This window comes from Convolutriloba macropyga, chromosome 7 (genome assembly GCF_964194025.1).
Source record: "Convolutriloba macropyga chromosome 7, txConMacr16.3, whole genome shotgun sequence".
Classification (NCBI taxonomy): Eukaryota; Metazoa; Xenacoelomorpha; order Acoela; family Convolutidae; genus Convolutriloba; species Convolutriloba macropyga.
The window spans coordinates 62,453,120-62,477,313 of NC_134474.1; the positions used below are offsets into that span (position 1 = coordinate 62,453,120).

General features: G+C 36.9%; 3 protein-coding genes across 5 annotated transcripts in view; 2 read left to right on the plus strand and 1 right to left on the minus strand.

Moving 5' to 3' along the window:
- LOC142343226 (bone morphogenetic protein 1-like) overlaps nt 1-17,367 on the plus strand; it is a 77,008-nt gene extending 59,641 nt beyond the window's left edge. Inside the window, exons 6-10 of the mRNA XM_075394995.1 lie at nt 9,116-9,263; nt 10,270-10,383; nt 14,090-14,316; nt 14,815-14,997; nt 16,600-17,367. Coding sequence (XP_075251110.1) covers nt 9,116-9,263; nt 10,270-10,383; nt 14,090-14,316; nt 14,815-14,997; nt 16,600-16,956 — 1,029 coding nt within the window. The 3' untranslated portion in view covers nt 16,957-17,367. The remainder of the gene's footprint in view (nt 1-9,115; nt 9,264-10,269; nt 10,384-14,089; nt 14,317-14,814; nt 14,998-16,599) is intronic.
- Nucleotides 1-24,194, minus strand: part of LOC142343227 (septin-2-like) — a 332,083-nt gene that overhangs the window by 290,455 nt on the left and 17,434 nt on the right. The window lies entirely within an intron of this gene.
- LOC142343229 (uncharacterized) overlaps nt 1-24,194 on the plus strand; it is a 344,179-nt gene that overhangs the window by 174,945 nt on the left and 145,040 nt on the right. The gene's annotated exons all lie outside the window — the stretch shown is intronic.

The following is a 24,194-nucleotide window of genomic DNA, read 5'->3' on the forward strand; positions in this document are numbered from 1 at the left end:
GGGACATTAACTGTAGATTGTCAAGTGTAACTGTACGAACTCGGAGGTATGTTGAATCGTTCAAATTTCTAGTTTTTGCCGTATTAAACTTCTAAACTTCTTTGGTTGTTATCCTTTTACTCATGAAGTAAAGTTTTCCCAGGTGGGAGTTGAATCCGAGCCTTGTGAGTGCGTGCTAAATTTCCTGTCCAATAGACCATCTGGGAGCTGAAATAAGTTTTTTCGTTTGTGCTCCCCGAAAGGCCGTCATGGTAGGAAAAAACTTCCCGGACCGGGAGTTGATCCCGGGCATTGTGGGTGAAAGCAAAAAATTCTATCGGCTAGACCATCTGGGAGAGCGAATGCAGATTGTCAAATGTAATTGTATTAACTCGGAGCAAAGTTGAATCGTGCAAATTTTTTGCTTTTGCAGTTTTAAAATTTTTTGGTTGTTATCCTTTTACTCGTGAAGTGTACTTTCCCAGGTAGGAATTGAATCCGGGACTTGTGAGTGCGTGCTAACATTCCTGTCCAATAGACAACCTAGGCGTTTAAATAAGTATTTCGTTTGTGATCCCCGTAAACTTGGGCGTGAAAGACACAAATCCTTACCGCTAGACCGTCTGGGATAGCCAAGGTAGGTTGCCAGGTGTAATTGAAAAAAAAATTCCCAGACCAGGAGTCGAACACGGACCTTGTGGGTGAAAGCCTAAAATCCTAACCTCGCAAACATCTGCGACAGCAACTGCAGATTGTCAAGTGTAACTGTATCCACTCGGAGGGAAGTTGAATCGTACAAATTTCTATTTTTGCATTGTTAAACTTCTTTGGTTGTTATGCTTTTGCTCGTGTAGTAAAATTTTCCCAGGTGGGGGCTGGATCCAGGATTTGTGAGTGCTTGCTAAAAATCCCACCCGATAGACCATCTGGGAACTGGAATAAGTGTTCTTGTTTGTGCTCCCCGAAATGCCGTCATGGTAAGAACAAACTTCTCAGACCGGGAGTTGATCCCGGGTCTGCTGGGTAAAATCCAAAAATCCTGCCCTCTCGACCATCTGGGGCATTAACTGTAGATTGTCAAGTGTAACTGTACGAACTCGGAGGTATGTTGAATCGTTCAAATTTCTAGTTTTTGCCGTATTAAACTTCTAATCTTCTTTGGTTGTTATCTTTTACTCATGAAGTAAAGTTTTCCCATGTGGGAGTTGAATCCGAGCCTTGTGAGTGCGTGCTAAATTTCCTGTCCAATAGACCATCTGGGAGCTGAAATAAGTTTTTTCGTTTGTGCTCCCCGAAAGGCCGCCATGGTAGGAAAAACTTCCCGGACCGGGAGTTGATCCCGGGCATTGTGGGTGAAAGCAAAAAATTCTATCGGCTAGACCATCTGGGAGAGCGAATGCAGATTGTCAAGTGTAATTGTATTAACTCGGAGCGAAGTTGAATCGCTCAAATTTTTTGCTTTTGCAGTTTTAAAATTCTTTGGTTGTTATTCTTTTACTCGTGAAGTGTACTTTGCCAGGTAGGAATTGAATCCGGGACTTGTGAGTGCGTGCTAACATTCCTGGCCAATAGACAACCTCGGCGTTTAAATAAGTATTTCGTTTGTGATCCCCGAAAACTTGGGCGTGAAAGACACAAATCCTTGCCGCTAGACCGTCTGGGATAGCCAAGGTAGGTTGCCAGGTGTAATTGAAAGAAAATTTCCGGACCAGGAGTCGAACACGGACCTTGTGGTTGAAAGCTTAAAATCCTAACCTCGCGAACATCGACAGCAACTGTAGATTGTCAATTGTAACTGTATCCACTCGGAGGGAAGTTGAATCGTGCAAATTTCTAGTTTTGCATTGTTAAACTTCTTTGGTTGTTATGCTTTTGCTCGTGAAGTAAAATTTTCCCAGGTGGGAGCTGAATCCAGGATTTGTGAGTACTTGCTAAAAATCCCACCTGATAGACCATCTGGGAACTGGAATAAGTATTCTTGTTTGTGCTCCCCGAAATGCCGTCATGGTAAGAAAAAACTTCCCAGAACGGGCGTTGTTCCCGGTTCTGCTGGGTAAAATCCACAAACCCTATCCTCTCGACCATCTGGGACATTAACTGTAGACTGTCACGTGTAACTTTACGAACTCGCAGGTATGTTGAATCGTTCAAATTTCTAGTTTTTGCCGTATTAAAATTCTAAACTTCTTTGGTTGTTATCCTTTTACTCATGAAATAAAGTTTTCCCAGGTGGGAGTTGAATCCGAGCCTTGTGAGTGCGTGCTAAATTTCCTGTCCAATAGACCATCTGGGAGCTGAAATAAGTTTTTTCGTTTGTGCTCCCCGAAAGGCCGTCATGGTAGGAAAAAACTTCCCGGACCGGGAGTTGATCCCGGGCATTGTGGGTGAAAGCAAAAAATTCTATCGGCTAGACCATCTGGGAGAGCGAATGCAGATTGTCAAATGTAATTGTATTAACTCGGAGCAAAGTTGAATCGTACAAATTTTTTGCTTTTGCAGTTTTAAAATTTTTTGGTTGTTATCCTTTTACTCGTGAAGTGTACTTTCCCAGGTAGGAATTGAATCCGGGACTTGTGAGTGCGTGCTAACATTCCTGTCCAATAGACAACCTAGGCGTTTAAATAAGTATTTCGTTTGTGATCCCCGTAAACTTGGGCGTGAAAGACACAAATCCTTACCGCTAGACCGTCTGGGATAGCCAAGGTAGGTTGCCAGGTGTAATTGAAAGAAAATTCCCGGACCAGGAGTCGAACACGGACCTTGTGGTTGAAAGCTTAAAATCCTAACCTCGCGAACATCGACAGCAACTGTAGATTGTCAAGTGTAACTGTAACCACTCGGAGGTAAGTTGAATCGTACAAATATCTAGTTTTTGCAGTGTTAAACTTCTTTTGTTGTTATGCTTTTGGTCATGAAGTAAAATTTTCCCAGGTGGGAGCTGAATCCAGGATTTGTGAGTACTTGCTAAAAATCCCACCTGATAGACCATCTGGGAACTGGAATAAGTATTCTTGTTTGTGCTCCCCGAAATGCCGTCATGGTAAGAAAAAACTTCCCAGAACGGACGTTGTTCCCGGGTCTGCTGGGTCAAATCCACAAACCCTATCCTCTCGACCCTCTGGGACATTAACTGTAGACTGTCACGTGTAACTGTACGAACTCGCAGGTATGTTGAATCGTTCAAATTTCTAGTTTTTGCCGTATTAAACTACTAAACTTCTTTGGTTGTTATCCTTTTACTCATGAAGTAAAGTTTTCCCAGGTGGGAGTTGAATCCGAGCCTTGTGAGTGCGTGCTAAATTTCCTGTCCAGTAGACCATCTGGGAGCTGAAATAAGTTTTTTCTTTTGTGCTCCCCGAAAGGCCGTCATGGTAGGAAAAAACTTCCCGGACCGGGAGTTGATCCCGGGCCTTGTGGGTGAAAGCAAAAAACTCTATCCGCTAGATCATCTGGGACAGCAAATGCAGATTGTCAAGTGTAATTTTTTTAACTCGGAGTGAAGTGTAATTGTATGAACTCGGAAGGAAGTTGAATCGTACAAAATTATTAAATTTTTTGGTTGTTGGGCTTTTACTCATGAACTAGAATTTCAATATGCGGGAGTTGAATACTGGCCTTGAGAGTGCTTGCTAAGAATCCAGCTTAATAGACCATCTGGGTGCAGGAATAAGTTTTTTTCGTTGGTGATCCCCGAAATTTTTTTTATGTTAAGAAAAACTTCCCTGAACGGGAGTCGAAACGGAGCCCTGTGGGTGAAAACCACAAATGCTTACCGCTACTCCTTCTGAGACAGCAAAGGTAATTTGTCAAGTTTATTTCTATCAACTCAGAGGGAGGTTGATTGGTACAAATTTCTAGTTTTTGCAGTATTAAATATGTTTGACTGCGTTATGTTTTTACTCGTGAAGTGAAATTTCCCCGAGCGGTAGTTAAATCTAGTGTTTGTTGGTGCGAGCTAGAACTCCTGCCCGACAGAGCAACTGGGAGCTGACAGAGTCATTTTTTCTGGTACGCAGCATTGCATTTCAATATGCATATCCTTGTAGGAAAAAAATCCCAGAATTAGATTAGAACCCAGGCCATGTGGGTAGAAGACACAAATCCTAACGGCTAGACTATCTGGGACAGCAAAGGTAGATTGTCAAGTGTAATTGCATCAACTCGGAAGGAAGTTGAATCGTACAACTTTCTAGTTTTTGTAGTATTAAAATTTATTGTTTGTTATGCTTTTACTCATGAAGTAGAATTTCACCAGGTGGCAGTCGAATCCGGGCCCTGTGGATGCGAGCCAAAAATACTGTTCGATAGATCATCTGGGAAATGAAATAACTATTTTCGTTTGTGATCCCCGAAATGTTTTCATGGTAAAAAATCTTCCCATACCAAGAGTCTATCTAGGGCTTTCTTGACAAGAGCCACAAATCCTGTTCGCTAGACCATCTGGGAGCTCGAAGAATGGTTTTCTTTTGAGATACCTTGAGCCCATAGAATGGTTCAGAGCTTCAAATTAAAGTTCTATTTCCTTCTTCTGGTTTGCAGCCTTGCATTCCGACTGAGTATGCGATCGTTATTGTAAGAAAGAATGTTCCTAGAACGGGAGTCGAATCTGGCTCTTGTGAGCGAAAGCCACAAATCCTAACTACTGGACCATCTTGTAAAGCAAAGCTAGATTTCCACGTGTAATTGAATTAACTCAGAGGGAAGTTTTGTCGGAGGGAAGTTTACAAATCTCTAGTCTTTGTATTATTAATAGCCGCCTTCATCTTCTCAGCCGGCTATTATAGCGCTCCTATTTTTTTTTACTTCGTCTAACTTTTTTTTCGCCTTACCCATTTTGCCGCTTTTTTGATATTTTGCGTGAAATCTTTTTGACTTCTCTAGGCTAGTTAAACTGTCATTCTGATCAAAGTCCTTTTAAACAGCAGCTGCTCTGCAAAGCAATTCAAAATGAAGAGAGTCAGTATAACAAAAATTAAAGTCAGAAATAGAAACGGGATAAACACATAAAGCCCATTTTTAGATGCCCGGTACTTGAACTTTGTTCTAATAAGTTTTAGTTACTATCTATTTTGCTTATTGGTATTGATACTGGATCCTGTAGACTCTCACTGAGAGACAGGAGTATGTTCAATTACGAAATGACATAAAAATAAATCGCACTTAAAAAGGTTTTTGTTCAAAAATCAATTTTTGATGATATTTTCTTTTCTATCAATCCCGATAGAGTTATGGGAATCAACGGTGGCTATTTTCTGGCAATCTGCCGGGTATCTTATTTTGGTGTGTTGTGTTTTTATTCATAATGTAAAATTTTTCCATACCGGGTTTTGATCCCGAGCCTTGTGGGTGAAAGCCACAAATGCCAATTTTTGAACTATTCTTTGTATCAAAGATGGATTTTCAAGAGTAATTGAATCAACTCAGGGAGAATTTTAGTCGTACCAATCTCTAGTCTTTGTGTTTTTTAACTCTTATTTTGTTGTGTTGTGTTTTTTGATCATGATGTAAAATTTTCTCAGACTGAAATTAGAACCCGGTCTTTGCGTTTGAAAGCCACACATCGTACTCTGCTAGACCATCTGGGAGTTAGAATTTTTGTTTTTAGTTTGTGATACCATGATCCCAGAGAATTGTTCAGAGCTGGAGACTGGAAATCAATTTTTATTTTTATTCTTGTATGCAGCCTCGCATTTTGATTAAAAATGCATATCGTTATGTTAGGATCCTTTCTAACATAACGATATGCATTTTTAATTGAAATGCGAAGCTGCATACAAGAATAAAAATAAAAATTGAACTCCAGTCTCCAGCTCTGATATGCTTTTGTCATAAAGAAAAATTTTCAGACCGCTGTGATATGCTTTTGTCATGAAGAAAAATTTTCGCTGAACAGGGGATGAAAAAATTTAAGTTATGCGGCTGTACATTTTGATTGAATATGCACATCGTCCTTGTAAAAAAAAATCCCAGAACGAGTCGAAACACGTCCCTATGGGTGATATCCACAATTGCTAACTAATAGACGATCTTGGATAGCTCAGGTAAATTGTCAATTGTAATTGAGTCAAGTTTGAGGTCAAGTTTGAGTTTAGTCGTACAGATCCCCTGTTTTTTAGTATTTAACTCTTATTTTGGTGTTTTTTTTAGTCATGAAGTAAAGTTTTCCCGGACCAGAAGTTGAACCCGGAGCTCGTGGGTGAAAGACAAAACTCCTGACCGGCCGACGATCTGGGAGCGGGAAGAATTTATTTCTTTGTAATCCCAAGAGCTCAGAGAATTAAATGGGAGTTTAAATTTTTATTTTTGTGGTATGCAGCCATGTGTATTGACTGATTGATTATGAAAATCGTCATTGTAAGAAAAAGTTCCAGAGCGGGAGTCGAAACCGAGCCTTGTGGGTGAAAGCAACAAATCCCAACTACTAGACTAAGATTGTCAAGTGTAATTGATTCTTCTCGGAGGGAAGTTTTCGTTTGTGTTCCCATGAGCCCACAGAAGGGTTCAGAGATGGAAATTGGAACTCGCAAGTTTCATTTTTGTGTTTTATGCAGCCTTGCGTTTCGATTGAATATGCATGTCGTCATTGTAAGAAAAGTTCCTGGATCAGGTGTCGGACCCGGGACTAGTGGGTAAAATACTAAAGGTAGATGGTCAAGTGCAATTGTATTAACTAGAGGGGAATTTGAATCGTAAAAGTTTTGTAGTTATCGTAATATTAATATTTTCTGCTGTGTTGCTTTTATTCGTGAAATAAATTTTCCCAATTCGGAAGTTGAAACCGGGCCTTCTGGGTTTGAGCCAAAAATGCTGCCCTCTAGACCATCTGGGAGCTGAGGAAATTTTTCGTTTCTGATCCCATGAGCTCAAAAAATGATGCACAATTTTTAGTAGTTTGTGTTTTCATTTTTTTGAGGCAGCTTTGGATTGCAATTGAATATGCATATTGTCATGGTGAGAAAAATGTTTTCAAACAGAAATTCGAACCTGGTATTGTGAGTGAAAGCCTCAAATCCTAACCTGTAGACCATCTGGCTAGGAAAGTCTAATCTTTGAATTGTAATTGTATCGGAGTCGTTCAATTTTTCAATATAAAACTAATATCAATTTTGGTTTGTTGTGCTTTTAATCATAAAGACAAGTTTTCCCAGACCTGGAGTTGAACCCGTGCCTTGTGGCTGAGGGCCACAAGAAATCACCGCTCGAAAATATAGGAGCCGGAAAAATTAATTTCGTTTGTGATCCCATGAGCTCAGAGAGTTGTTCAGAGCGTGAAATGGGAGAATGACTTTCCTTTTTGTGCTACGCAGCTTTGGATTTTGATTGCATACGCATATAATGGGCCTACGAACATAGACCTTAAAAATCCTAACTAATAGACTATCTTGAATAGCAAGAGGTAGATGGTCAAGAGTAATTGAAACAACTTGGAGAGAAATCAAGTCTTACAAGTCTCTTGTTTTTTAGTATTAAACTCTTATTTTGGTGTGTTGTATTTTTAGTCAAGAAGTATAGTTTTCCCAGACCTAAAGTTGAACCCGGGCCTTGTACGTGAAAAACAAATGTCCTGACTACTAGACTATCTTGGATAGCAAAAGCAGATTGTCGGGTGTAGTTGAATGAACTCGGAGGGAAGTTGAGTTGTACAATTTTCTAGTTTATGTAGTATTAAACTCTTCTCGTGGTGTATTGTGATTGTAGTCATGAAGTAAAGTTTCCCCAGACTAGAAGTTTAACCCGGGCCTTGTGGGTAAGAGCCACAAATCCATACCTCTAGATCATCTGGGAGCTGGGAGAATTTTTTCCGTTTGTGATCTCATGAGCTCAGCGAATTTTTCAGAGCTTTATATGGGAGTTTCATTTTTTAAAAAATTTTTGTGGTATGCAGCCTTGCATTTTGATTGAATATGCATATCGTCGTGGTAGGAAAGAAGTACTCAGACCGGGAGTCGAACAATGGCCAGTCTTCAAATGTGTTCAGTTTTTGCGGTGTGGAGCTTTGCATAATGGTTTAATGTGCATGTAGTCTTGAGAAGTCGAATGTTTACAGACCATGAGTTGAACCCAGGGTTTTTAAAATCAGAATCACAAATTCTAGCCTGTAGACTATGTTTAATATGGTAGCTTGAATGTCAACTGTAATCGGTTTAGGTTGGAGATAATAGAACTGGTTGTAGTACGGGTTGTAGTTCAGCCTTTCATTTTTTTGCAATATGGAGCTTTTCAATGTGCATATAGTCATGAGAAATAATTAATTTTTCTCGGTCGGGAAGTCGAACCCGGGTCCTTTAAATAGGCGTTACTCGCCTTGTGGGTAAGAGCCACAAATCCATACCTATAGATCATTTGGGAGCTGGGAGAATTTTTTCCGTTTGTGATCTCATGAGCTCAGCGAATTTTTCAGAGCTTTATATGGGAGTTTCATTTTTTAAAAAATTTTTGTGGTATGCAGCCTTGCATTTTGATTGAATATGCATATCGTCGTGGTAGGAAAGAAGTACTCAGACCGGGAGTCGAACAATGGCCAGTCTTCAAATGTGTTCAGTTTTTGCGGTGTGGAGCTTTGCATAATGGTTTAATGTGCATGTAGTCTTGAGAAGTCGATTGTTTACAGACCATGAGTTGAACCCAGGGTTTTTAAAATCAGAATCACAAATTCTAGCCTGTAGACTATGTTTAATATGGTAGCTTGAATGTCAACTGTAATCGGTTTTTAGGTTGGAGATAATAGAACTGGTTGTAGTACGGGTTGTAGTTCAGCCTTTCATTTTTTTGCAATATGGAGCTTTTCAATGTGCATATAGTCATGAGAAATAATTAATTTTTCTCGGTCGGGAAGTCGAACCCGGGTCCTTTAAATAGGCGTTACTCGCCCTTTTGGGTATCAGATTCCATCTGGGATCTGCAGACATTCAACTCAATTTCATTGGAATCTTCTTCACGAGTTTTCGAGTGATTTCCAGATAAGTTTATACAGACTTGATAGGATTCTTTGCTGCAAAGCGTATACGTAACTGTAGATGCTTGGGCTTAAGGTATTAAAACAAATTCACAATCCTTTGGGTTTTTTTGTTTGTTTGATTTCGTTCCATGTTGCCAGAAAGTGCACCCGTTGGCAACTTCGTTTGTTTGTTTTTAGGGTTTCCAGCTGACCTACTTTGTGGACTATGACGAGTGCAGTGTGCAGAATGGAGGCTGTCAGCACACATGCACAAATACAAAAGGTGGATTCATCTGTTCATGCCACGAAGGATTCATTCTACACGAGGATAACAAGTCATGCAAAGGTATCCATCCTATTGTGATCATCCAAACCCCCCCCCCCCCCCAAGATTAGTGGGCATATATTTTTTTTTCGGAGTTTTCCGCCCTCCAGTCGCAATTTCTGCGTTGGGGTCTTTTCCGTTTGTGCCCCCCCCACCCCCAGCTTAGTGGGCGCATATTATTTGCAACCCCAGAAACACGTGAAATTTTTTTACATAATGATTTACCATGTACTGACATTGCCTGTAATTGGGTGGAGCATTACGTACTGTTTTACACTGTACGGATATAACCTGCCCCTCCAGCGTTTTTTGTTTTTCTGTATAGTAATCTGCTGATATACTAATACATAATTTTTAAGGTGTCGTAAAAACATTTGGGGGGGGGGGCAGAATCGATCCGTACATTGTTGGTAGAGTGCCCCCCCCCCTCCCGTTAGAATATGATCATCTTCATTGTTATTTCTGAATCTTTATGATGGTACATAATAGCATAATAGATCCAGTGGCTAGTCTCACGGTTTATTAAGCTACAAAAACCATGGTCAGCTCAAAAACACGTCTTTGGGTTGTTCACACATGCTAATGAATACAAAATTCTTTGCCCACGGCCTCAGTTTCCAATTATGAAAACTAGTCAATCAGATGGCATGGTCATTGAAATTTAATAACAGTCCTTCGCGTCCAGGTCAAAAGTTGGTAGGTATGTCCAGTCCGAATTAAACGCATCATGGGCTCGTCGTACTTTCTTAATTATATATTCGGGAATCACATAAGAATATCCTGGACAAAACCGCTCAAAATTTTGGACATGGTGGCACTTTTCTTCTTGAAAAGTTTTAAAACTAAAATATTTCTGTCTGTGTGCCTCTGGACACGACCGTTTTCAATTTAGAAACGCAGCCTGGATGTTACTGCGGTTTCAGCATCAACATAGTGATATTAACCTAAGTTTTTGAAGCAGGGCGTAATGTGCATAATTGTAACATCTTTATTACTTGTTTGGAAGATTTTAGCTTGTGTTTTGCAGAGAGTGAGTGCCACTTCAACTTGACAGAGAAGCCAGGAGTGATCCAGACTCCCGGATACCCTAACAAGTACCCCAAACAGAAACAGTGCATCTGGAGAATAACCACTGCCCCAGGTACCATAGGCAACAAATTTGATCTGAACTTCTAAATTTTGATCTTTTAGCCAACCTTCCAGCTGTGCCCGTGCATAAAGCAGCAATTTACAATTGATTCGACAAAAGTCTGTATTAATAATTTTGGGTCCTGTTGGTTTATTCGTTCTCCTATGTTGTGATCGGATCACTGTGGCTTCATTACGGACCGTTGTTCCTTACAAATTGGCATATTTAAGGATATGTTGTGAAATTTAATTGCAAAATGGCTCTTAATTACCTCTTAAATGCTTTGATCGAATATCGCTTGGATTTCCTCTACGGATAATAACAAATACCCAATTATATGTGCTCATGATAACTACTAAAGTATTACGAAACTTTTGCTATCGCCTTCTCCAAGTTATTCAACTACTCGGCTTTGCCTCGGAGGTTGATAACTTCTTTGTGACGATAATTTCATTTTTACTCCGATTTTTTAGCGATTTGATATTAAGATGTAAATGCTAGAACAAATTTCTATCTCAAAAATTTTGAATTGATGGACAATTTCTAAGATGTCAAACGATTGTGGACACGACGAGTTTGAAGGAATTAACTCTACAATAATTTCGTCCAAAATTTTAAATCTTTCGTATTGTTGCGGAGCTGTAAGCTGAGCTCAGCTATAGTGCGGTGCATATGGTTCTTTACAATCCAAAGAGTTTGGATTGTATTGGTGCTGTCTTTTTGTAAGATGTTTTCTTACATTTTCCATGACTTTGATCTTTCGATAACGGTATAAACAAGTAACGCTCAATCGGCATCAATTTTCATTAGAGGCCCTTCGCTGTTTATAGTAGTCCTACAAGTGCTGCAAATTGTGTAGTGGCTGCGAAGGCCTTATTTTGAGGTTAAAATGTCATTTTAAGGAGTTTTTGAGCCCCAACTGGCGTTTTTCGTCCTTTTTTGATCAGTCTCAAATTGTTGTTTGTCAAAATTGATAATGGTCTTTTGCAAGGCGCTGTTATTTTTCAGAACTATTTTATGAGCTCTATATGTTGGTACTGCAAAGATAAACGTTCAAAATGATACTAATTTTTTTTGCAATTTATTTTTCCAGTTTGTAAATTTTTAAGTTTTCCAGAATCAGGTGCCTGAAAAACCCCTTTTGTGTTTGATTGCACAAATATGCATAGTTTTTATTGGCAATGGAGCGATTTTGAACAATGGAATATCACGAATTCTAGCATTTTTTCAAATAATGATGGCAATTTCTTCAAGTTTTTTTAATGTTTTTTTCCTGCGTTTATGAATTGTACCAAATCCAGGGGGCACGAAAACTCCTCTAGTGTTCAAGATAGGTTTACTGTGTAGTTTCTAGTGGCAATGGAATGGTTTTCAGTATTTTAATATTGCGAATTATATCACTTAAGAGTTATAATTCAAAATTTCTGAAAAGTTATTATTATCATGTTCTGAGTTGATCAATTTCTATGGGCCAGTGAACCGTTTTTAGGATTGAAATTGGGTTAGTGGATAGTTTTGTGAGACAGTCAAATGGTTTTGAAAGCATCAATATATCGAATTTCCGCAACATTTGAGATAATCTGCCTTTTTCTCAATTTTTTAAGATCTTTCCGCAATATCTGTGCTCATTGATCTTAATTCAATGGAACTTATTGTTGTTACAAATGGGTTATTGGCGGATTCTAGAGACCATAAATGGGTTTTCATTAATTTAATTTTCCGAAATAAAGAAACTTCCCTCAATTTAAGTATGTTTTTCTTTTTTGGTCAATAAACCTTCTGCAAGGCTTGGGCGCTGGTTAATGGGTATATTTAAATGGATCAATTTTGGCTTTCAGGGTAAAAGTTTAAGAATTTTTGCGATCATAAGTTTTGTGTTTAGTTTGTTTGATTATTTTAGTTTCTCCTAATTTGAAATTTTTTTTTAGCTTGCATTGTTCAATTGATCGGCTGATCATAGTTGTTCTTCCTCTACTTACTAGGATCATATATCAGAACTTGTCCTGCTTCTTTTTTGTTACATCGTCTGAGGGTGTTTTATCGTTTTACACAGCAAAGCTGAAAAAATAGTTTTTTTTCTGAATAATTTCTTCTCACTAAAGGCATTTGCGCGTGTGACGTCAGTTTTTACTCACTTCAGTTTTTAGGTCATTTGCGGGATTTTATTTTGCTTATGCAGACTTATCTCACTCAAAAATGACCTTCGCACTTTAAAACTCGTTTAATTTGAATTAGTTTAATGTTAAAGGAACTCATATGTGTAGTAAAGGTCACTAATGAAACGGTTTCTGCTGAATGAGTTTTAGGAAGTGTTTTTAATTTAGCGCTCAATCTTTTTGAAAAAGCGTCTTGGGCAGCGTTGATAACTTTTTTGATTTTTATCTGTATCTGTTTCTATCTCTATTATACAGTACGCAAGTTTATTTCTTTTGCAGCTATTCCCTCAGTCTACCGACTATGTTAACGTTTTGACCTTTGAAGACTGTCGTTGCTGGGAAATTGTACTGAAAATATCCCCTTTGGTCGAAGTGCACAGAACAATTTTTTCCTTTTTTTAAATGGTCATCAAGTTTTATCTTTTAACACCCTATCTCTTAAGTGATACTTCCTTTAACCCCAAAAATTTTTGGGCAAGTTGGTATCACTCTCTATCTATATTTTCAATCGTTCTTAGATTTGCTTTTAATCCATTCTTCATTTTCACTGTTATTATTGCGATTTCAAAAAAAATTAAAATTGAGGAGACACGGTGAGCAGCTGCACATTAAATTTTGTAAACTAAGGGTATTTTTTGTGACAAAGGCTAGCTTTGAAAGTTTTGGAAAGATATTATCTCTTGACATATTAGGCGAATCTGTATGGTTACTTTGTACAAGTACACGGGATTTATTTGCGATCAAAGAGCATTAGTGAAAGTTATCCTCAGCAGAAAAAATGCTGAATAAAGGATTGGAAGGAGAATGTCGGAGTACTAAAAAGGAACACATTACCGAGACAAATATTGAATGTAATATGGTTTTTCTTTTTTTAATACGGCAATTAATGGCTATTTGGAACCAAAGTTTCTTTTCTCCAAAAAATGGGTTCACGTTTTTAGAAGATGTGCTATTAGCTTTGTTGAGGTAGAGCAAGTGTGACGCGTTTTGTTGGTAATAAGAAGAACCTGTGCAATCTGAATGACCAAAATTAAATGTCAATTTTCCTAGCAGAGATGCTACAATCAGTAGCAAAGATATCATATTTTGAAAGATTGTGAAGTTGTTTGTCAACCCGCTCGTATAATATAAGAAAAATTATGCTGAAATAAACTGCACGTGCATCTAATTGAACAGATTGTATGTGTTCAAGTCTAAGTTTGTATGGTTTCGAGTTACTTGGCAAATGAAGGGTCGGAATATTGTGCGAATGCTTACTGTCCACATCTGTCGTACTTGTTTACAATGCTGTTGTCATTGATTACCACAGAAGAAAATTTTTGTGCTGGCATCCGGACATCTTTGGTTGTCTAAGGAAAATCAATAGCAAATAATAAAACTAGTACTGGTTCTCAACCATGATGCACCATCGGAAAGTTTCTTAGAAAACATACATAATACAAGCGTCGATAGTATAGATTCCTAGTTGCTATGTTCTCTGTGGACTGTTTTGCAACAAAAATATGATGATTGTTTATTTTTAGACATTATTATAGAGTATTGACAAACTGTTGGTTTTATAGGTCATCGAGTGTCTCTTCGTTTTGTTGACTTTGCCCTTGAGAACAAAGAGGACTGTTCTTTTGACTATGTCCTCCTCACAGACGGACCAGACAGTGCCAATGGGTCAGTGCTGGGCAAGTTCTGCGGGGAGATGAACACCCGACTGGAGACTGCCAAGATATCCCACAGCAATGTCATGACTGTTCACTTCGTGTCTGATCAGACTGTCGTCACCAGAGGCTTCAAGGTCAGATTTAAATAACATGATAGCCTATGAGAGTATACGCCTTTAAAATAAACGACTATTGCTGAAGCCAATAGTTATGTCTCTCTTCTTTTTGCATCCGATGTCTACCCAAATTGCTACTATCGTGATGATGTATGAGTTGGAGGAGGGAGGAGGTAATGGGGGGGGGGGGATATGAAAGTGGGCTGCCATGAAGATATTTATTGGTATTATTTCGCAACAGAAATAATTGTGATTTGTAAGACAAGGGCTGCCAAAGAATAAAGTAGAAAGGGCAGAATAATTTCAAAGCAGGGGACGAAATTTGTGAAGATTAAAAATGAATAATCTAGCATGGGGTAATCATCCGAAATAAACCTAGCGTGAAAAAATTACTTCCCGTAAACACATGCGCAAATGGTGGCAATTTCTAGACAGAAGACGAAAAGATGGGCGTATTGCTTACTTAAAATAAATGGTGAAGAGAAAAATTCAGTAGCATTGTTTGTGTTTATTTAGGCGGAGTATTTCGTAATATGCGGTGGCCGACTTGTTGCGACTGAACATGACCAGCACCTTGTGTCTCATGCACTGTACGGAGACACCAACTACCAGAGTGGGGAGAATTGTGAGTGGACAATCGTGGCTCCAGAGGGACACTTCGTTGAGTTCCAGTTCGAACACATCGAAATTGAGTGGGAGGTACGTTCGCAAACTTAATATCCAGCCTCGGTGATTCCGGATTTTTTATCGTGTTAGATTCTTCATGTTTTAAATTGCTCTCAAACGAAGTTTTTAGAAATTATATTAGTCCTGTGGTCTTTTTTATGCGATTTTTCGCTTGACTGATTTTTCGTCTCACCCATTTGACTTTTCGACCTCTGAAACGAGATAAACGGGTAGCGGTCGGAGGTCATTACTTTTTATTAGAGCCCTAAGCCCTGTTGTACTCTTAAGAATGTGATTCGCCAGAACTGTTTTTGAGGAGACAATTTCATGGTCTGAAGGGCGGTTCTTAATCTTAAAAGTTTAACCACCGCATCAGCCCCCCTCCCCCCCCCCCCCCGCATTAACCCCCCCTCCCCCTCAAAACTCATTCTCCATCGTCCTCCACATCTCGATTTTAACCCCCTCCCTTCTAGCCTTCGCAACCCTACCCCCTTGCTTGCCCCTTAAGCACACACGCACGCACCAGTAACCTCCCCTAATGCTAGCATCCCTAGCTTTAATCCCTAATGCTAGCCCAAGCTGACTACTACCGAACCTAACCCCTGGCGAGTCCTTCGAGAGAAATTAGCCTGAAATTAATCGGTTATGTTTTTAATGTTTTTTATTTTTTTTTTGCAGAACCAGCACAATTGAAGATAAGACTTCTCGCGCGTGTTTAGAGGATATATTTAGCAAATGCAGCTTTATTTCCTATTGCAGTTTATTAAACAATGCTAAATCTAGTTGTCCAAGTGAAAGATTCTGACGACACTGTTGGTGATTTTATCGGCGATTTCATTTTTCTAAGCCTCTCAGCAATACACAGTTCTGGTTTCCACGCAGATTTCAATTTTTCAGAGCTCGGTTGAATCCAGCTGAATTCCAAAATTCGCATGAATCTATAATAAAAATTCTGCCGAAGTTTGGTTCAAACAGTAGAATAAATTCTGTGTTCAATTTCTGCTGTACTTAATAATTGGCGAGGTCAATGCAGAAAAAAATTTCGGGGTATTATTAATGTCGAGGTTTCTGTTGAGACAGTTATGTTTTCGTTTTGACTGTATTTTGGTAATGAAAACTCAAAAGCTTTCTGGAAAATGTTTTTAATTGCTCTCGGAACAAGTTTGAAGCAATAATTCTAAACGTGTTGGTCTTTTTATGCAAAGTTTTTGCTAGACCGTTTTTTCGCTTTGTTTTTTTTGCTTTTAGAGCATTCCGTGACTCCTGAAATGACTTTTTACGCTTTACTTCATTTTGTGTTATTTCAATTGCTATCAATCTGAAAAAAGTTTGCTGCTAATATAAAAGCAAAGCGATTGTGAGTTGTTGACTATCAGAGCCGTTGTAGCTTAGTATTTAAGGCATGAGACTTCTATACTGGAGGTCGCGGACTGCAACCCCTATGAGGCAGGATTTTTGCACCCATAAAAATTTCTGAACTACACCCCTGAATTAATTTTCTCCGCCTGTCGTTCGAAAGCAATTCGTCCGACGTTAATCAGTTTATGTTTTAATTTTGAGATAATGTCGTTTTTAAAGAGCAGGTTTGATCCAAAAACTTCAGAAAAGAGTAAAAACTTTTAATAAATTTTTCAGGAACAATGCAAATACGACATGGTTGTCATCTACGAAGGTCAACTTGTGAACCCATCCAGCCACAAAGCCACCGTCTGTGGGGATAAGGTGCCAGAGGGAGCCATCCGAAGTAGCCAGAACTCTCTTCTGGTCGTGTTCAAAACAGACGACACCCTCAACAAGAAAGGCTTCTCTGCCATCTTCAGATCCAGACCAATCAGAGCCATAATTGGAGGGGGAACTTTGCCACACAGCCGGACAAACAACGCCCGAAACAACAACAACAATCAATATGTCGATTTCCCCTTTTATGGACAAGAGAAAGAAAATGGAAATGAACTGGACGGAGATTCGACCTATCTAAACGTCTACACGTAGCCCTCTTTCGGCTGAAATTTCAATTGTTTATTTAGAATTTTTGATTTTGCGATTGAATTATTCGGATTTTGTTACGACTTTGCAAAAGAATTCCACAGTTTGAGCGAAATGATGCGAATGGCCTGTTGCTTGCGTGTATGATACTTTGTTTATCAGTTTCAGAAAATACTTGGAATTCTATCAGAAGTTTTGGATCAATATTCGGTCCTAATTTCTACTTTATCTACATTGTTTAAAGATCGACAATAAATTAAACAAAGCGCCCCCGTACACACAACTAGCTTGCCCAAAAAATCTTGATTTTGTGAAATGTGAAAAATGTGGCAATAATTTGAATTTAGTAGGTGTAATTTAGTAGTGAAGACAGAATTGCTAATTTTAATTTGGTTAATTCAATTTTCCACTTTTCTATCTCTTTTCTTTGATTTCTGCTTCCCTGTCATCTTATATTCCCTTCTCTTATTCGCTAATCAGTTTCTTGTACCATGTCAAATGTTAAAAATTGAGCCTAAACAGCTTCTTAGCCCTACCGTTATTTAAACTTAATGTCAAGTTTGCGTTTATTTATAAAGAAATTTGCAAATTTTGTAAATTAACGAATTATTTTTACAAATATTTGCAAACAGGTCTGAATATTTTTGTCCCTAATTGTTAGTGGTTGGCCTTGTAGGGTGATTTTACCACACACATAGTTTACAAGTTGTATTTTATACATTTTTCAATTGAATTAAGCAATCTCCGAGAAACAGTTAGGAAAATAATCCACATTGCTAAATAAAGCAGAGCTCTACCAGAACGAACTCTTCCAATCGTTTGCAAATGTTTGCAAACTTAACATTAATTTGCAAAACTTTGCAAGTTTGATGTTGTCAAGAGATCATTTTCAAAAATTCTCAATTTTGGCATTATCGAGCAAAAAATTGCAAATTTTGAATTAGAGTAGTTCAACTGTAACGCCTATCGACAAAAAGGCCCACCATAATATCTAGCAATATAGACTGGAATTATGCTACGTTTATAGTACACCACGAATGGGGCGATGAATGCAGTAATTCTAGGTCCCTATGTATTATAAAACATAGTTCTGGGAAGCCCAATACAATTAAAGCTCTAATATAAAGACGCTTCTGCGCGAGGCTAAGCTTTCATTGGCGAAGGGTTCCCAGAATTAAATTGTTGTATTCAAACTTAGACAAGAAGGAATTTTTTCAATTCATTATGACACAATAAGCTGCCTAAAACAAACACCTTATGTTTTTCCTTGAAAAAAAATTGTTACTTGTAATAACACCTAATTTGATAGTTAATCATTTCTTCTGTTTTAAGAGTTAAATCTTGAATAGATTTGCATTTTGAAAGCAGCATTTTTTGCTATATAGTAACCGCTCTTCAGAAATTTGCCAGACTTGCCTGAAGGCGTTGAACAGTTGGTGTCCCGCTTTTTCACCCCTATGAATTTAACCCCCTATCATTTTACCCCCGATTTATTCAAACCTGTATCATTTAACCACTCTATATTTTAACCCTTCTATCATTTCACCCCGATTTTAGTCTTTCTATAAAATAAGGATAATTAAATTAGCAATATAATCATTTGGCCATGCCTCGTGGGCCATGGCCATGCCTCAGCAACCGAACGTGGGATTAATTTATCCACTTAGTTATGACAAAACATGTCTTTAATGTTGACTGCTAAGTGGCGGGATGAAATGATAGAGGGGTTAAATGATAAAGGGGTTAATAAATCGGGGTTAAATGATAGGGGGTTAAATGAATAGGGGTGAAAAGAAGTAGAACCGAACAGTTTGCTCGGTAGTTTTCTTAATTTATTATTTGCGATTGCTCACGGTGATCAAAGATTTGGACTCAATGTGTAAACAAGTATGAACGGATGAGGATCCGTACACAGTAATTTTTTACACGAGATATAAATTTATCTAAATTTTGCGGGATCTAAATTGGGTTCTCATTTGCAAGTGTCAGCAGTTCAATACTAGAAGCCAGATGAAAAGTGCTTTAAAATTTCTATATATAATTTTTACTTTTAATTTAATTAGTTGCTATAGTGGTATTTAATAAACTCTACTGACGTCATGTGAAGTCCCTTTAATTATTTAGTTACTCCCCACGACTGAAAGAGGCTGCAATAGATTCTAGCTACCACTAGTGGTTCGAGAACATTTCTTCCGACGTCAGTCGTTTCTGTTTTGACATTCGTCTTTTTTGGAGAGTTCTGCTAACTTTACTTCCAAGGCGGATGATTTACTGCTTCTAAAGAAAGGTTTCGACAAATATGCCAAGCTAATTGCTTAGTTTACGTCGAACGTGTTTTTAATATTGGAAAGATGTGAATAAGTATGAATAAATTGAACAGAACTTGAATGCTGACTTCTTGAATGAAAAACGGGTCAACTTGGAGATGTATCTCAGATAGTTTTGTTTTTAATTTTAAGCTAAATGTCAGTCTTAGTAAAAAGTGTGAATAAGTTACAAGCGTACGAGATTGCTTGAGCCAATTTTGTTGCATCTTCTTTTGTTTAGGACTTGACAATTGACATATCTACTCTTTTGTTCGACTATAGGCTATCTTTGCTCGGAAACAAAAATCACATGCATCTGTCTGTAAACTGCGGGCAAATTTATGAACGATTGTGGCGAGAATTGCCAGTGTTTCAACCCAGAAATAGAAAAAAACGAGTTGTGATGCTGTTTTTCAGCTTTTTGGGTCGATGTGATTGCCATCAGTCGCAGGCAAAGCGTTGGTTTTCAAGCAACTGTTTTCCAACAAAAACGGACCATGTTGTTTTTTTGGTTACTCTTATCTGTTACCCATAATAGTACAACCTTTGTATTAAGTAAAAACCGAACGGGCTCGCTAATGTTAATTTGTAACCTGGAAACTATCAGCTGGATTTAGAGTTAATATTATTATGATAAAGTAAATTTAGATCTGCAAATATTGTGATCGGTCGTAGGCATCTAATCCTTTGATGAAAAATCTGAACGCAAACAGTCGCGTGGAAAAAATAGGTGTTTAGCAGGACTTCGAAATCAAATGGTGTTAAACTGGCTACCAAGTTAACGTTGTCACCAATATGATAATTTTAAAAGAAAAATCGAATGCCTCTTGTTTTTATTGAGAAGTGAATTTAACTTTTTACAGCATAAGAAAATTGAACAATTGAGTCTTTGATTTACAAGATTTCTTGTAAGAGTTGTTTCCAGCTGAACTGCTCATTATGCTATTACTTGATGCGATAGGTTTGATCTTAAATTTTTAATTTTCATTTTTATCATTAATTTTGGACATAAAATTATCCTGACTTGGAAATGTTTGCTAAGTATGTTGATATTAAGATAGTTTCTGTTCTGTATTTGTCTACCTGTAAAAAGTCATTTTTGAAATATTTGATTAGTAGCCGCCCTCATCTTCTCAGCCGGCTATTATAGCGCTCCTATTTTTTTTTACAATTCAAAGAAGTTGTTTTGGGGCGCTGTCTTTTTTTACGACTCGAAGAGGATTATTGGAGAAGTCCTTTTTTTTTAATCAATTTTATTGGAGTGATTTTCAAAGCGGGAAATGAAACGCGTGAAAAAATTTGGAGCGGTTTTTGTGCTGAGCAAAATTGAAGAGTGGAGCGAAAAGAGAGTGGTTTTTGTTCATACCGCTGTTTTTGAGAGAGCGATAAATTGATGTGTGAAAAAATTTTCTCTAAGCGAGCGAAATTTTTTTGTTCACATGCGGCTTTTTAAAACCGTTTTTTTTTGTTTTTTTTTGGTTTAGAGGTCTGATTATGATATTGTGTGATGCTTAGGGTTGTTTTAAAAGTGGTTCGCAAGTTTTTGGTCATTAATAAGATTTTTATACCATTTTGCTGGTTTTTCAGCTATTTTGCTGAATTTTAGGCGAATTTTACAGTTTTTTGCGTTTTGTTTTGTTATAATGCTTTGTAATGGCTTTCAATAGACGCATGTTAGTAACTGAGTTTTTAGATACCAAGTGATTACATTGTCTTAGGTTGGAAACGATTTTTTTGTTTAGAAAAATGACAACAAACTGAAAAATTTTGAATTATTTTTCTTAATTTTTTGCTGTTTTTCGTTTTTTTTCTAAACTTAGAAAAATTTTTGAGCCTATTCGACTTTCCTATTGTTTTCGAAGTCTTCCAGTACTATTTCGCTCCAAATAACGTTTTTTGGGTCTATGTGCTCCCGTGAAATTAAAAAAAAGCTCAATTTTTTCTATGATTTTTTTTTCAATTTTTTTTAAATGCCCTTTGTGTTCTTCAATTTTTTATTGCATTTGGGGATGCCTATAGTCCAAATTAGTTGTCCTTGATGCGTGTTGATGATTTTGATTTCAGTTCTGAATCATTTTGTTAAAGATAATTGAGTAACATTTATGAAGAGTTCTGCAAATTTTCGTGTTTTTTTTTTGGAATTTTTGCCGAGTTCTTCTGATTGTCTGCTTTTAGCTAGTTTCTAGTGGTCTAGTTTTTGATAGGAGCTTTTCTAGAGGTTTTGTTGAAATATATTTAGTGCACTTTTCAATGACAAATATCACTAACTTTTCTTAAACACTAACTTTTTTCTATTTTTTTCGTTCTTCGTTTTACTCATATAAATATACAATGGTTTGGATTGGTGGACACTTGACCAGATGTAGTATTAAAAGTTTTTTGAAATAATGATTTGATTTTAGCATAATGGTATTTGATTCATTATTTGTGGCCAATTTTTTTTGTTTTTTTTACAGAAATAATTTTTGGTTTTGTTTTTTATTTCCTTTCTTTTACCTTCGTTTATTCTACTTGAAATTTGTGTTTGGTTTTTGTCTCAAATAGCAGTGATTCAACAAAATTAAACTAGACCTATTTCACGGGTTTTCGCCAAAAGTTGTTTTTAAACTTGCAACTCAATGTAAAATTTTTATCACGTGCTTTATCGTCTTTTCTGGGCAGTTATTTTTTCATTGTTCTTTTTCTTTTTTTTGTTTTCAAGTGACAAGTGTTATTCAGTAGGATAAGCATTATGTTAGTTATTGTGTTCAATCAGTAGAATAAGTTTTATGTTTGTAAGGGGCGTTCGTTTTTTCCTTCGAGTCGCTTCCGGAATTCTTCCGGCTATGTTTTTTTTTAAGATCTGTTCACACATTTTCATTATTTTTGAAGTCAAATTGGAGTGGTGATTTTGGTCACGCCGAAACAGGAAATAGAGCGAAAAAGCGAGTGGTTTTGCGGCGTGAATTTTTTTCGCTCTAATTTTAAAGTATAGTGAGGAAATTGTGTTTGAACAAAAATTCGATTTCTCGGTAGTGGTTTTTTGTTCACATGCGGCAATTCCACTCTGATTTTTACTGTTTTTTCGATTTTTTGGATCGGATTTATTTCTAAATGGTTTTCCCAATCCATTCATAGTTCATTCTAGGCCTATTTTTTGTTTGAATTGAATTTTCATTTCTCGCTAGTGGTTTTTTGTTCACATGCGGCATTTTGACATTGATTTTCTGTTTTTTATCTGATTTTTTTTTAAAAATGGTTTTCTCAATTCACTCATAGTCCATTCTTGGTCTAGTTTTTCTGTTTAGTCAATGAAAATTCTTTGAATTGTACGTCAGGACTTGTCCTGCTATGTTTTTTTACTTCGTCGATTAAAAAAAAATGTTTCGCTTTACCTCATTTTGCCGCTTTTTCAACATTTTGCGTGATATCTTTTTGACTTCTCTAGGCTAGTTTCTCTCTTCTCTCATTCTGCTAAAAGTGATTTTGAACATCAGTTGCTCAGCAAAGCAATTCAAAATGAACAGAGTCAGTATAAAAAATTGAAGTCAGAAGTAGAAACGGGATAAACCCATAAAGCCCAATTTTAGATGCCCGCTATTTGAACGTCGTTCCTATAAGTCTTAGTTACCATCTCTAATGCTTATTGGTATTGATAGAACTCAAATGTTACATAATTCTTGCAGAACAAAATTACATTAACCCGATACAAAACTCAATAAAAACCAGCCTAAACTAATTTAAATGGGTTGAAAGAATAGATTTATCTGTGCTGTCATTTTCAATTTCAGCACTTTAATCAGTGCTGTCATTTTTAATCTGAGCAATCTACTGTTTTTTCGGTTGTTTTCCAAGACGTGGAGTGCGCTTTTGAGTAAAAATTTTTGTGGTCATATACAAAATGTTAAATGAAGTTTGAGGAAAGTTTCAAATGATCTTGATAAATTGATCAATTTTTGTAAAAACTGATTTTCAATCCTTTTTGACTGCCATGTTATTTTTAATGAAATTTAGTTTTGGTTCCATTTTTGAACTTTTGACGAGTTCTTTGTTTATATGACATGTAAGCGTGGCATCTAAAAATTACTGCGAGTGAAAAAAAAATTCTCCAAAAAAATTTTCCAAAAGTCATGTGCGCTATCAAGCGCCTATTGGACATCAAGATCTTAGAGAAATTTTTTTCTATCCATTCAAAATTTCTGCTGAGTTTTAAAATTGAACTAAACAAGTAATGTTTCAATGCGCATATAAGTCTTTGCTTCACGTGTCTTATTTTGTTCGTAATCAATAAAGCTATAAAAAATGTTTTCAGCGTAGAGGTGTTTTCTTAATTCATAATCAATAAAATTGCAATAAATGTTTTCAGCGCAAATTATTTCTCCTCTTAAATTTTCTGGGTAGTCTTCTCTGCTGGAAACAAAACTATACAAATTACTGATACATTTAGTACTCCATTTTATAGTACATTTTTTCTTTGGGGCATGTTTGAATACAAATGAGCTCAATTATAATTCTAATGCATTTTTTCCCTCTATTTAAACTCAAGAGTTTTTTTTGATGTGCAAAATTGTTTCGAAACTTTTCCTTTGTTTGAACGTTTTCTGCTATTGAATTTAGGAAATAAATTAAAATTTCATACTTAGATTTGATATCTTTTTTCCTGAAAACAGTGATCAACATTATATTTTAGCGTTCAATTTTTTGAACTTTTTGCTACTCAAAACTTTCCCAATTAATTGAAGTTATGTTTTTATATATGTTTATGTTTGAAAATCATATCACCAGAAGATACTTTAAGTGATTTGTATCGGCTTCACACTCTGTACGAATAAAAAAAAACTATTTTTTGTTTCAAAAATGTTTGACTTAATTTTTTGCGAGACTTTTTTTTCTGTAGCTACGATTAATTTAGACACGTTTCATACTGAAAAGTACTGTAGTTCAGACAACAGCTTTTTG